General features: G+C 67.4%; 6 protein-coding genes across 6 annotated transcripts; 2 read left to right on the forward strand and 4 right to left on the reverse strand.

Annotated features, from left to right (window-relative positions):
* Positions 1-253: 253 nt before the first annotated feature.
* RHOBADRAFT_54889 (uncharacterized protein) lies at positions 254-1,730 on the reverse strand (the record flags this gene model as incomplete). Its single annotated transcript, XM_018417548.1, has 4 exons — positions 254-922; positions 987-1,018; positions 1,093-1,267; positions 1,332-1,730. 4 exons carry the CDS (start codon positions 1,728-1,730, stop codon positions 560-562), a joined length of 969 nt encoding a protein of 322 aa, XP_018269744.1. The 3' UTR covers positions 254-559.
* Positions 1,731-2,951: 1,221 nt separating this feature from the next.
* On the reverse strand, positions 2,952-4,518 carry RHOBADRAFT_54890 (uncharacterized protein; the record flags this gene model as incomplete). The annotated part of the gene is made up of 5 exons (XM_018417549.1): positions 2,952-3,459; positions 3,526-3,629; positions 3,706-4,026; positions 4,088-4,145; positions 4,214-4,518. The coding sequence occupies 5 exons, from the start codon at positions 4,516-4,518 to the stop codon at positions 3,063-3,065; spliced, it is 1,185 nt and encodes a 394-aa protein (XP_018269745.1). The 3' UTR covers positions 2,952-3,062.
* A 290-nt stretch (positions 4,519-4,808) lies between these two features.
* On the reverse strand, positions 4,809-6,812 carry RHOBADRAFT_54891 (uncharacterized protein; the record flags this gene model as incomplete). The annotated part of the gene is made up of 6 exons (XM_018417550.1): positions 4,809-4,974; positions 5,053-5,973; positions 6,034-6,102; positions 6,162-6,242; positions 6,312-6,502; positions 6,560-6,812. The coding sequence occupies 6 exons, from the start codon at positions 6,810-6,812 to the stop codon at positions 4,861-4,863; spliced, it is 1,629 nt and encodes a 542-aa protein (XP_018269746.1). The 3' UTR covers positions 4,809-4,860.
* Positions 6,813-7,128: 316 nt separating this feature from the next.
* On the forward strand, positions 7,129-9,230 carry RHOBADRAFT_54892 (uncharacterized protein). The gene is made up of 9 exons (XM_018417551.1): positions 7,129-7,189; positions 7,279-7,371; positions 7,480-7,533; positions 7,612-7,877; positions 7,946-8,085; positions 8,158-8,255; positions 8,321-8,470; positions 8,563-8,849; positions 8,991-9,230. The coding sequence occupies exons 1-9, from the start codon at positions 7,159-7,161 to the stop codon at positions 9,129-9,131; spliced, it is 1,260 nt and encodes a 419-aa protein (XP_018269747.1). The 5' UTR covers positions 7,129-7,158; the 3' UTR covers positions 9,132-9,230.
* A 295-nt stretch (positions 9,231-9,525) lies between these two features.
* Positions 9,526-10,600, reverse strand: RHOBADRAFT_16758 (uncharacterized protein; the record flags this gene model as incomplete). The annotated part of the gene is made up of 5 exons (XM_018412333.1): positions 9,526-9,654; positions 9,750-9,920; positions 9,992-10,351; positions 10,416-10,430; positions 10,514-10,600. 5 exons carry the CDS (start codon positions 10,598-10,600, stop codon positions 9,526-9,528), a joined length of 762 nt encoding a protein of 253 aa, XP_018269748.1.
* Positions 10,601-10,868: 268 nt separating this feature from the next.
* Positions 10,869-13,090, forward strand: RHOBADRAFT_54894 (glycosyltransferase family 33 protein; the record flags this gene model as incomplete). Its single annotated transcript, XM_018417552.1, has 9 exons — positions 10,869-11,079; positions 11,145-11,341; positions 11,406-11,554; positions 11,622-11,711; positions 11,775-11,847; positions 11,921-12,356; positions 12,432-12,546; positions 12,616-12,691; positions 12,775-13,090. The coding sequence occupies 9 exons, from the start codon at positions 10,869-10,871 to the stop codon at positions 12,985-12,987; spliced, it is 1,560 nt and encodes a 519-aa protein (XP_018269749.1). The 3' UTR covers positions 12,988-13,090.
* Positions 13,091-13,126: the final 36 nt, after the last annotated feature.

Below are 13,126 nucleotides of genomic sequence, written 5' to 3' on the forward strand. Positions count from 1 at the left end.
GCGGCGGTAGCTGAGTGAGGGCAGCGAACAAGACGAGCTGGTGTGCCGAGGTTGAACAAGAGCGAGGCTTGGACGCCGGCGGCCAACTTGAACGTTGAGCTCTCGCAAGCCTCGTCTCTCTCCGGCCCTGCGAGTACGGCGAGGACGAACAGCAAGAGCTTTTCTCCCAACCGCTCGAACCTGGCAGCAGAAGAAAGCCTCGCGTTCGTGGCAACGACGGCCAGACTCGTCGCCTCTCTCGGGAACGCCGACGCGAGTGCGAGGAATGGCATTGCTGAACTGGATGGATGAAGAACGAGAGGCAACGACAAGATGAAGGGGCAGCGAGTGCTACAGACGATAAGGTGGACGAGTGAAGACAAAGGGAGAGGGACGAGGCAATGCGAGAGGTGGTGCGAGGGGTAAAGGTGCGGACGGTACAGTGCGTCGAGGATGGTCTCGCGACGACGGGTATGCGGACGTGATTAGGGGGGCGAGGGTACGAGGTATCAGGCTTGAGGGAGAGATGGCGAGGGAGGGAGGACGAGGGCCGAGGAGGAAGGTTGACGGCGCGAGCCGGTCACCGGCCGTCGCGCTCGACGAAGAACGGCGCCCTCGTGCGTGGGTCGACGCTCTTGCTGCGCTCGCCGCCCGGCTGCAGGTGGTGCCAGTACAGCGTGTCGCCGCGCTGGAGCAGTCGCGGCGGCTCGCACGAGCTCCTCGGCGGGGTCGGTGCGCGAGTCGTGCGCGGCTCCTTGTCGGTCGGTCGGCCGGCAGGCGACGCAGCTCGCGAGGTCGACGACGGCGACGTCGAACGGGCGACGATCGGGTTGAGGACGCCTCGCTCGCCCGGGTAGTAGCTGCGCTCGCGGGCCGTCACCTCGCCGGCGTGGAAGACGAAGCGGTGGTGGTTGGCCGACCGTTGGTGGCTCTGGACCGAGGCCTGTGGGAGGAGAGAGTCAGCTCGGGCTTGTTGAGAAGGGGGAGGAGGCGAGCAGAGGACGTACGTTGCACTTGGCGCACGGGGCGACGATGTGGTCTGAGGAGGGCGAGAGGGCGAGAAAGTCAGGCTCGGTTTCGCGACCCGTCGAGAGGAGAGAAAGAGGGACGCACAACCGACAGTCCTGCCGCAGCCGTGGCAGTTGATCGAGCTCGTGAGGCACTCGCACGTCCGCTCGACGTGCTCCTCCTCGGCGCAGCCCTCGTCGCGCGGGTAGAACGTTTCCGAGTTGCTCGGCGCCGCGTCGGTCGAGAAGAGGACGATGTGGGGCTTGAGGAGGAGGACGGCCTGGTCGGGGGAAAGGGAGGGTGAGCTCACGAAGCGCCGAGAGAGGAGGAGGAGGGAGACGCACCCGCATGCCGCGGTCCGAGAGGAACGTGTCGCACGTCGCGCACCGCACGTTGTACACGCGGTGGATCGAAGGAGGAGGAGCTTGGTGCGGAGGAGGCTGGGCGTGGCGCTGCGGCGCAGCGTACGAGCCCTGCGCCGGCGGGGCGAGGTACGACTGCTCGACCTGGCGGCGGTGGAAGTACTCGTGCTGGCGCTGCGCCCACTGGAGCGACGAGTGCTGCTGCTGCCGCGGCGCGTCGAGCGTCGGGATGGGCGCCCCTGGCGCCGAGGCGACGCGCGAGTCCAAGCCGCCTCGCGGCCGCACCGCCTCGTCCGGCTCGAGGACGTCACGGTGGACGGGGCGACGCGACGACGAGGCGACCGGGTGGTCGTAAGGGCTCGAGAGGCGAGGGTCGCGCATGTCGATCGTGGGAAGTCGGAGCCGAGGCGGTGGAAGGGGAGGAGAGAGGGAGGGAAGGGGAAGCTCGAGGTGGTGGTGCGAGGTGCGCTGGCGGAGCTGTGCGCTGTGCGTGCGGATGTGCAGGTGCCTCGTAGCGCGTACGCTGCGGCCGAAGCTTGCGAGGAAGGACGGCGGAGGGTGCTCGGCGGACGGGAGGGGAGCTCGCTCGGAGAACGGCGACGGACGAAGGGGGAGGGCGCGGGAACACGGACGAGAGGAGAGGCGTTCGGGTGGGCGCGTATGCTCGGCGTGCAAGTCGAGGGCTGAGCGAGGGGAAGGAGGGGCGTGCGCGCGTGCGGACGGGCGAAGGCGGCGAGGCGAGGCGAGGTGCGGGAAGAGTGAGGAGGAAGGGGGAGGGAAGGGAAGAGAGAGTTGAGAGCGAGGGAGCCACGGGTAACGGGCGAGGGAACGAGACTGGTCTCGGGGAGGGGCGACGAGTTTGTTCGCGGGTGCGCGCAGCGAGAGAAGGTCGGGCGAGGCACGGGCCCACGTCGGCGTCGCCGCTCGTCAACCTCTCTCGTTTCGAAGCGCGGGTCCTGCGATCAGCCTCTGGCCAAAGTGGGCACGCTTAGGTCCAAGACAGAGAGCGCAACGGGGCTCGGGAGCTGGACGCGGACTTGCCAGGTTCGGCGAGGCGGACCTTCCCAAGTGCCGCAGTGCGACGGCAGCGAGCTCTCAAACGTGCCGCAGGCCTGCGCGTGGGCTATGAACGCGGCAGGCTCTCCCCCACTGGCACTGGCGACGCGCGCTTGTGGCGGGCTCGACGAGCCTTACGTCAAGTTGCCGACCCCGACCCGCGAGTCGAGGCTCGTGCGCGGCCCTGATCGCATCGCTCCACGCGCGCTCACTTTCCTCGGCGAGGTGAGCGTTTGTCAATGAACGAGACGTTCGTATCCGGCGCTAGAGCACGGCGGCAATAGATGCGTGGGCGGAATCCGCAAGCACTGCGGCGGTGCGCAGTCTCACATGACGATGCTCGTCGAAGCAGAGTTTGCTCTCGAGAGTCTCCACCGAGAGCCGAGAGCGCGAGGGAGCCACTCTCACCGCCCAACAGCCACGTCAGGCCAATCAGTGTCTGCTCGTTGCACGCCTCGATCTCGCGCCGACGGTGATTAAAGTTCTACACAGCGTCGAGGGAGCCTCCGACGACGCAGCGGCGACCTCGCGCAGCGCGCACAGCCGCCGTCGCACCCGGGCAAGCGGGCGACAGCGGCCTTTGCGGACACACGGGCTCCGCCCTGCCGCCGCGGCCGTCCGAGCCCGCGTACCCAAGCTCGCGCCCGCCCCTGCCGCTTAGAGCAACAGCCCGGCAGCTGCGACGAGCCCGCCTGCGACAAGGCCCGTCATGGCCAAGCCCGCCGTGCTGCGCGACGCGCCGCTGCTCCCGCCGCCGCCGTTCCCTGCGCCGTCCGACGCCGTCGGTGCCGGGCCGACCGTGCCCGTCGCCGGCGCCGACTGCGTCTGCGTTGCGGTCGCCGTCGGGTTGCGCCCGATGGTCGCGACGACGCCGTTGTTCGAGTCGTTCGGGTTGTAGAAGGGGGCGAGGCGCGCGAGGACAAAGTAGGACGCCGAGCTGAGGCGCAGGGTCGTCGCGTTGGCGTTCTGGTTGGCCTCGAGCAGGCTCGACAGGTTGCCGGCCGAGGCGTTGAGGAGCGACGCGTTGAAGTAGCGGTGGTCAGAGGCGATGTTGCTGCGAGAGGAAAGCCGTCAGCTCGACCGCGAGCGGGACGAGGAGAGGAGGACGGCGGGGACGGACTTGAACTGGCTGACGACGGTCTGTGCGACATTCTGCGACGGCGTCGTCCAGATCGGCAGCGACGTGTTGGTCATGTTGAGCGCCGTATAGTTGAGCGAGCAGGACTGTGAGGGAGGACGGGCAAAGGGTCAGTTTCCGCGAGTTTCTCGAGCGACTGGACGAAGGAGAGTCGGGACGCACCTGCTGCTGGACCGAGTACAAGACGATCGCCCGAGCGCCCTGCTCCTCAGCTTGACCGAACACGCTCGCCGTAAAGTTGGCCTGCGCCGGGCTCGAGCCCGTCGTCGTGCCGTTGGCCGAGTCGGTCCCGTTGACGGGCACGGCGGTCGTCGCGTTGCCAAAGGAGGCGAGCGTCGAGTTGGCCGTGTCGGCGGGGAGCTCGAGCGACTGGGTCGTCGGCGAGTCGCACGAGATGAGGGCGATCCAGGGGAGCGAGGTCGTAGTCGTGCTCGAGTTGGCGTTTGCGAGCGCCGTCGACTCGTTGTACCGCAGGAAGACGCCCTGCGCAGCGCGACGTCAATGACGGCGACGCGGTTGAGATGGAGGGAGATAGAGGACGCACGAGAACGGACTGGTTCTGCGCGGTCGCCGTCGAGTTCTGGAGGAGCGCCATGCCCTGCCTGCGGACGGGACGAGGAGGTCAGGTCCGACCGGGTGGAAGGACGAGTGTAGGGACGCCCGGACGCACGTCAAGGTTCCTCGGCTCTCATCGACGCTCCACACGCCCTGCAGCGTCGCGTTGGTCGGGATCTGCGAGCTGTTGGCCTGCGCGGCGACGGTCGAGACGAGGGTGACGGTCTCCTGCTGCTCCTGGCCGGTGGTCGTCACGTTGCCGGATGCCGTGCTCGCGGCGGCGCTGGCGCTCGAGGTCGCAGTGGACGAGCCGCTGCTGCTTGGCGAGGACGAGGCGGAGCCGACCGAGGAGGAGGACGACTGGGCCGAAGCGCCGAGGGCGCTGGCGAGGAGGACGAGGGCTGTTGCGAGACGGGCCATGGTGGCTGGGCGAGCACTGGCGCGCGCTCAAAGGTGCGAGTGGTGGACGAGGGGGCGGGTGGAGGGGGAGACCGAGAATGATGAGGATTCGGGGGCGGTGCTGGGGCTGCGGCGGGCGACGACGGCGGTCGGGCGGGTAGCTGAGGCTGCTGTGTAGCTGTGCAGGTGTCGCTGCAGCACTGTGCAGAGCGTCGAGCTGCTCTGTGAGGGTCGTGAGCGCTCGACCCTTGCTGCTGCTCGGCCAGGCTCGGCCTCGTCTGCGCCCTCATCGGCTCGCTCTCCTGGGCCATGACGAGCAACTCGAGTGTCTCTTTGCACGCGCAGTGTCTATCTTGAAGGAGGCTACGACGGGGGAGAGGAGCAGGAGAAGATGCGCCCGAGCGCTTCTCGCACGACATCATCGCTGAACAGGCCGTCAGCGGTCGGGCCCACCGCAACCGACTCGATCCCGAGAGCCTGCGAGCGACAACGAAGAAGTGTGAGTGGCGGCCGCGCAGATCGGGAACCCCAAGAGAGAGAGAGAGAGGGACGCACGACCAGTTCCCGCTCGTCCACCTCGACCTGCCCGTTGCGCACCCACACGACGTGCGTCACGACGTCCCTCGGTACACACCTGACCTGACCGCCCTCCCCTGGCCCGCCGCCGTCGAACGACCTCGCGCAGGCGTCCGTCAAGGCGCGCACAAAGTCGCCCGCCGCGTACGCCGGCGTCTCGCGGTCCTCGGTCGCGTTGAGGAGCAGCACCTTGTACCGCAGGCGGCCGCCAACACCTCGCGCAATGAGCTCGCCGACGGGGCGGAGCGCGACGCACGGCACGATGCTCGTGTAGAGGCTGCCCGGGGCGTACACGAGGCAGGTCGCGTCGCGCAGGGCGTTGAGGAAGACCGTGTTGGGCCGGGGCCAGATCTCGGACCCGTACGCGTTGAGGTAGAAGATGCGCCGGATGCGGGCGGGCAAGGGCGCGATCGCGTGCGAGTCCTTGGTGAACTCGAGGTTGCGCGAGGCGGGCGCGGTCGCGGCGGCGGCGGGCGAGGGTGCGAGGAGGGTGGGTGCGTGCGTGGTTGCGGCTGAAGCGAAGGCCGACAGGCTGTTCGGGTCGGGCGAGGGCGCAAAGGGGAGCTCGGAGTGCGAGTCGTCCTCCTCGGCGCCGAGGACGGGCGGCTCGGGGAACGAGGGCGTCGTCGCTCGTGTGAGCGGGAAGTAGCTCTCGGGCTTGAGCCCACCCCCACCGCCGCCGAGGTAGCTGCCGACCGCAGGCGTCGTGACGCCGTGCTCAAGCGCCGCCGAGGTCGTCGCCGACGGGTGCGAGATCTCGCTCTGGCCGGCGATGATTTGCCCGTCCTCGAGCTCGGCGGCAATGGTGACGGTCGACGACGTGTTGATAACGGGCACGATGCGCACTCGGTCGTGTGCGATGCCGGTCAAGGACGCAAAGAGGAAGATGGCCGACGGGACCTGCGAGGCGAGGACAAGGTCAGGTCAAATCGGCGCGAGAAAGGCGAGCGCGAGACGGACCGAGCCGAGGAAGAGCGAGGCGCCGCTCAGGAACAGGTTGCCGATCGACGCCTTCTTGAAGTTGAAGCCCTGTGGTCGAGCAAGGTCAGTGCGTGCGTCGGGCTGGGAGAGAGAGCGGTCGAGCGCACTCGTTGAGCCTTCTTGAGGACGGCGCTCTCGAAGTGGACGAGGAACGCCCTGATCGTCTCCTTGCGGTCGCCAGGGATGCCCTGTTGCGGAGGAGACGAGCCGTCAGACCGGTGCGACGCAAGAGGAGAGCACGAGCGAGATGGACGGACCCTCCACAGCTTGTGCGTCCCCTCGACAATCTCGTGCCACTCGCCCTTGACCTCGGCGTGCGACTTGCCGCTCCCTTCTCCCGGCAGGCGGTACTCGAGGAGCTTGCGGATGCAGTCGAGGGGCGAGTTGAGCGGTGAGGGCGGGATGAGGCGGATGAGGCGCGAGCGAATGTCGCCCAGGGCGGGACCACCTGTCGTTGGAGCGAGTCAGCGGTCGCTCGAGAGGGGGGACGAGAAAGGGGACGGACCGAGCACGCGCTGGACCTCGGACGAGCTGCCGCCGTCGTCGGACACGGGGACGATGAAGGTGGTGCGCTCGGCGTCGGCGAAGGCGGCGAGGACGGCGTTGCAGCCGGTGCCGCCACCGATGACGCAGAAGTTGTGCTGGCGTGCCAAAGTGGCGAGGTCGATGGCGGGAGAGGCGCCCAGGCGGGGCGTGGCGTCGTTGGCGGGTTCTGGAGAGGGCGAGAGGACGACGGGCGAGAAGTGGTGGCCGTTCATGGGCGACGCTGCGAGGGGTGGTTGCGGTCAGCGCCTCGAGTGATGGGCGGTGGTGCAAGAGGGCGGGATGCACTCACGCCTTGAGGGCCGGGCGAGCCAGAAAGGGCGACTCGGGAGAGGTGGGGGGAGAGGTCGAGGAGGAGGGAGGACCACACCGCCTGGCGAGCTTGTTGGACCGGGCAGATGTCGAGCTGCAGTAGATCTGACAAGATCCCGCTGCCCAGGTAACTCGACGAGCCAAGTGTGAGTGAGGATCAGAGGGCGACCACCTCGCCTCCTCGCCTTCCCTCTCCGCCTCCGACCTCAACCCTCTCTCAGCCCTGTACCAGCTCCGAGTACCATCAGCATGAAGGGAATCGGCAAGGCATTCGCACGCGGTACGCCCACCCTCCCTCCTCCCTCTCGCCGCCCCTCGCCAATCCCCGCCAGCCTCATCATCGACTGAACCCCGGTCCCTCGTCCACAGCACCGCACCTGATCGGCTCCAAGGTGGGCATGGGCAAGCAGTCGGTCGACGCAGAAACCAACGAGCTCGTCCGCAAGTTTGCCGGCCTCGAGGGTCAGTCGCAGCCCCGCTCCACCTCGGCCTGCGCAGCCTCGCCGTCTTGGCGCACCTGCGCCGCCTACTGGTACAGGATCACCGGCTGACACTCTGCGCATCTGACAGAGTACACCGCCAAGCTCGTCAAGGACTCGAGCAGCTTCCGCGAGGCCGTCTCGAGTGCGTCCCCCTCTCTCTTCCCCTCCTCGCGACGATCCCGACCACGGCGGCTAACCTCGCCCTCCCCCCTCCTCGCAGGCATGCTCATTTCGGGCGCCGGTTTCGCCACGACTTTCACGGCGCTCCTCACGCCGTTCGACGGCGAGGGCGCCCTCACGGCCCGCTTCCCGCAGGCCGAGACGACCCTGCGCAACATCGACCACTACCACGAGCTCATGGGCGAGCTGCGCGACGCCGTCCAGCCCGAGCTCGAGCTCATCGACGCGCGCGTCACGGCACCGCTCAAGGAGTACCAGGAGCTTCTCAAGAAGATTCGCAAGACGGTCACCAAGCGCGAGCACAAGGTGCGCCCGCTTCTCGCTTCTCCCTTGTCAGGCGCCCAGACTAACTCTTGCGCCCTCACGACTCGCAGCTCGTCGACTTTGACCGCCACAACAACTCGTACAGCAAGCTCAAGGACAAGAAGGAAAAGTCGCTGTCGGACGAGAAGAACCTGTTCAAGTACGAGCAGGACCTCGAGCTCGCCACCCAGGAGTACGAGCACTACAACAAGTGCGTCTCTCTTCTTCTCTCTACCGGCTTGCAGACAGCCTGACCGTCGCCTCGCCTTCCCTCGCCTCGCAGCATGCTCAAGGCCGAGATCCCGCACTTCCTCGCCCTGTCGACGAGCCTCATCACGCCCATCTTCCAGACGTTCTACTACATCGAGGTCGGCATCCTCTGTGCGTCCTCGGCTCCCCTACTCGCCCCTCTCGCCGATCCTGACCTCGACCTTGTCGCGCCGCAGACACGCTCCTCGAGAAGATGCAGGCCTTTACCGGCCAGACGTACGGCGACCTGTCGATCGACAACCTCGAGTCGATGCACTACGAGCGCAGCGGCGATGCGCCCGAGCAGATCGACAACCTGAGCATCACCAAGCGCATCACGAGCACGGGTGCGCCGGGTCGTTTTTCTCCTTCTTCAGCCTCGCCTGCCCTTTCTTCCAAAGGGCACCGTACTGATGAGCGTGTATGACACCGTGTACAGCCCGCTTCATGTCGCAGCACCGTACCTCGTCCGGCTCGTCGGCCGGCCCGGCCTCGACCCTCGGCCGCACGGCGTCCTACTCGTCGTCGACGGGCGCGCCCTCGACCTACGGCTCGGGCTCGGGCGTCGGCGCCGTCGCAGGCGGCAGCGTCGCCCCGCCGGCCTACACGCCCCCGACCTCGGCCGCTGCCGCGCCGCTCGCGGGCAAGAGGGCCCCGCCGCCGCCGCCGGGCCGGCCCGGCGCCCAGAAGGAGTACGCGACGGCCCTGTACGACTATGCGGCGACGGTGCGTCCGCCTCTCTCTCTGTGTCTCTCGTTGTCCCGCGCCGGCTGTGCGGCGGCGGTCTGTCCGCTTGGGCAGGCCGCCGACGCTTGGAGCCGTGGGGACGAGAGCACCCACTGACAGACCCTCTCCTACCGCACCCAGGCCGACGGCGACCTGTCGTTCAACGCCGGCGAGCGCATCGAGATCGTCAAGCGCACCGAGTCGGCCAACGACTGGTGGGTCGGCCGGCGCGAGGACGGCAGCGAGGGCAACTTCCCCTCGAGCTACGTCCAGACGGCGTAGCCTCCCCCTCTCCTCCTCCTCTCTCCCCTGTCCTCTCTTCTGTGTCTCCTGTCGTCTCGAGCTGTGCGAGCGGTGGAACGAGAATCGCTGTGCTCTGTGAACCGGCGCGAGCGGAGTGCGACGAGGAGAGGTCCGAGAGCGGCTCGTCATCGCTCGACTGGTCAAGCGCGTCCTGCGTTTCGTCGCATCGCGAGCGACACACACCAAGTCCGTGCGACACGCTCGAGCGACGGCGTCAAAGCTCGCCGATGTCGGCCGTGCTCGCTCGGGCCTCTCGCTTCCTCCCTGCCCAGCTCTCGGCGCCTCTCGCTCTCTCGCCCTCTCTCTCGCTCGCTCGGGGCCAAGACTTCGGAGAAGCGACTGCATTGCCGCTCCTGTCGACACGACTCGTCGCTCACTCGATGCGCCCGTCGTCTTCGACCCCTGCGACGAACGACATGGTCTCGATCTTCTTCGGGCCCTTGACCTCCTTCTGCAGCAGCTCGTCGATGAGGCGGAACGCGCCCGGGTCGATGAGCGCAACCTGCGTGCTCGCGATGTTCAGCTTCGACTTGCTCGTTGTCGTCGAGAGAGGCAGAGAGGGGGAGAGAGGGGGCGAGAGAGAAGGCGAGGACGCACCAGCTCCCACTCGTCGGTCCACTCGTCGTCCTCGACGGTGCCAATGAGGGGCAGGACCTTGTCCTTGAGGCGCTTGCCCTCCTTGCTCGCCATCGTTATCCGGACGCGCATCTGGGCGCGCGCGATCGGGAGCGTGCCCTTGGCCTGCAACACCTTGATCAAGTCGAGGGCCTGCGGAGTGCGACGAGTCAGTGAGGGCTCAACCGACAGAGACAGAGAGAGAGCGAAACAGGTGGACGCACCTGAGCCTTGGCGGCCTTGTTGCCCTGGACGTTGTACCCAACCTCGTTCATCGCCTTCTCGATCATGCCGACCGTGTGCGGCCGCTTGGTGCCCGGGTCGACGCACCGCTGCGCCACCTCGGTGCAGATCTCGCGCCGCAGGTCCTCGAGCTCGACGGCGCGCTCCTTCTCGCCGACCTGCAGCTCGCCCTTTTTCAGGATCTGCATCATGACCTCCTGGACGTCGGTCGTGCCAAACGCTTTCTGGAGGTCGCCGGACGGCGCGACGGCGCCCTTGGTCACGTTGGTGAAGACGTTGTCGATCTGAATCACCTCGGACAGGTCGGTTTGTGCGCCCGAGCGCCAGCCGCGGACCGTGTTCTGCGAGGGAGAGGCGAGGATTAGTTCGGCGGTCTGGCGAGGGCCGGGCGAGGTCTGGGCGCACCTTGTAGCAGGCGATCTGCAGGATGGGCGGGAAGTCAGCTCGAGGACATGGAGAGGGGGACAGAGAGAGTCGAGAGGGGAGAGGAGGAGGAGACGGACCTCGAAGCGCTTGCCGGCCTTTTTGAGGCGGACGATGCTGACGTTGGTGAGCTTGATCTGGGTGCCGGGCTGCTTGCCTGCCGACATTGTCTCTGGTGCTGCACAGAGTGAGAGGGTCAGTCAGCTCGGCGAGGCGGGCGAGGAGAGGAGGACGACGAGGGCTCACAGCTCGAGGGGAAGACGGGGGTGGGTGTGAGCAGGTCGGTGTAGAGTCTGAGCGGGTGCTGGGCTGTACAACAAGCAGGCAGAGGTGCAGGCCGGGAGTGTGGGAGACAGAGTACCGAGGTCGAGCTGATGACGGCCGCTCACCTCGTCGTCGTCGTCCACCACTCTCTGGGCTAGATCGAGCACGGCCATGCTCATCCTCGAGCCCCTCTTGGCCACCTTGGCCGGCGGCCTCTCGCTCCTCATGCTCTTCCGCCGGATCCGCGCCTCTCGCCCCTCTCTCACCCCCAAGTCGGTCGCACTCGTCGTCCTCGGCGACATTGGTCGCAGTCCGCGCATGCTGTACCACGCTCAGAGCTTTGCCCGTCACGGCTACACGACCCACATCGTCGCCTACCGCGGTGAGCCCCCCTCGCCTCCTCCTCCCGATGTGGAGCTCACTTCGCTCACTCTCCCTCGTCCACAGGCTCGACCCCGCCAAAGGACCTCGCAGACGACCCGCACGTCCGCTTCGTCTACCTCGAGACACCCGCCGCTTGGGTCAGCTCCCTCCCGAGACCCCTCTTCGTCCTCTTCCTCCCGCTCAAGGTCGCCGCCGGCGCGTGGTCCCTCCTGCGCGCCCTCATCGCCATCCCCGTCGCGCCCGCTTTCCTCTTCGTCCAGGTGCGCCCGCATTCTTCTACTCTCCCTCCTGCGACTCTCCTCCTGACGCCCTGCGCGCCCGTAGAACCCGCCGGCAATCCCGACCCTCGCCATCGTCAAGGTCGCCGCCCTCGTGCGCGGCAGCAGGGTCATCATCGACTGGCACAACACGGGCTACTCGGTTCTTGCCCTGCGACTCGGCGAGCGACACCCTGTCGTGCGGCTCGCAAAGTTGTGCGTCCCTCTCCTTCTCGTCCTCTCCCTCGAGCAGACCCTGACTCGACGCACTTGCGTCCTACAGCCTCGAGCTCCTGTTCGGTCGATCGGCACACCTGCACGTGTGCGTGTCGGACGCCATGAAGGCGCAGCTCGTCGACGAGGCAAAGCTGCGGTGCGTCCCCGTCTCCCCTTTCTCGCGACGAGCGGTCTGACTGACTCTCGCTCTGCGTCGCAGAGGTCGAGTCGTCACGTTTCACGATCGTCCACCTGCTGCGTTCCGCCGCCAGACAGATCAAGAAGCCCACGAGGTGGGTCTCTCCCCTTCGTCCTTCTCAGCAACGCTTCCGACGCTCAAGCCCCTCGCCGCCCCGCCTCTCGCAGCTCTTCCGCCGCCTGCCCGTCCTCTCGTCCATTACCTTCCCCTCGACGACCTTGCGCTCGCCACACCCGGGCGGCACCCTCTTCACGACGCCGACGGGCCACCTCGCCTCGCCGCGCCCGGCCATCCTCGTCTCGGCTACCTCCTGGACGCTCGACGAGGACTTTTCGATCCTGCTCGCCGCCCTGTCGACGTACGAGCGCGCTGCGGCCTCGCTCGCGACGGGCGAGGGCGCGGTCCCGCCTGTGCTTCGGCTCGCCGAGACGGGCACGAGGAGGGAGAGGCGGTTGCCGCCTGTCGTGGTGCTCGTCACGGGCAAGGGGGCGGCCAAGAAGGCGTTCGAGAGGGAGGTCGAGAGGAGGGAGAGGAGCGAGGGGTGGGAGTGGGTCAGGGTCAGGACGGCGTGGCTCGAGAGGGAGGACTACCCGAGGCTGCTCGGTGAGTCGCCGTGTCTCTCTCTCTTCTTCCACGACGTCCTCGAGTGCAGGATTGACCCAGTTGTGCCGCATGCAGGGAGCGCCGACCTCGGCGTATCGCTGCACACGAGCACGAGCGGCATCGACCTCCCGATGAAGGTCGTCGACATGTTCGGGTGCGGCCTGCCCGTCGTCGCGCTCGACTTTCCCTGGTTCGTCTCACTCTCGCTTTCCTTCTCTCGAGACTCGAGAGCGCGTACTGACTCGAGCGTGCGACACAGCGTCGGCGAGCTCGTGCAGGACGGCATCAACGGGCGCACGTTCCGCGACGCCGACGACCTCGCCGACCGCCTCATTGTGCGTCGACCCTTCCTCGTTCGACTCTCGCCTGGATCTTTCGAGAACCCTCACTCACCCGGTCGTCACGCTCGCACACGCAGACCCTCCTCCAGGCACACCCGCAGCCCTTCCCCTCGGACCTCGACGTCCTCCGAGCAGGCATCGCCGAGGCGCACTACGGCGCTCCCGTCGCTCGACGAGACGAGGGTATGCACGTGGACGGCGAGGGCGAGGACGAGCGGGCGGCGCTGGCGAGGTGGGGCAGCTGGGAGGAGAGCTGGGACCGGATCGTCAAGCCTTTGCTCGCGCCCTGAGCGTCGAGGAGGTGCTCTCTTTCTCGCGTTGTCTAGATCTCTGTAGCCTCTCTGTGCAAGTGTATGGAATGCGGGCGTGTCTGTACATTGCTCGTCCACTTCTAGCGCCTCGTCTCCCTCGGTCGCCCACCTCGCTCGC

This window comes from Rhodotorula graminis, assembly GCF_001329695.1.
Source record: "Rhodotorula graminis WP1 unplaced genomic scaffold RHOBAscaffold_10, whole genome shotgun sequence".
In the NCBI taxonomy this organism is placed as follows: Eukaryota; Fungi; Basidiomycota; class Microbotryomycetes; order Sporidiobolales; family Sporidiobolaceae; genus Rhodotorula; species Rhodotorula graminis.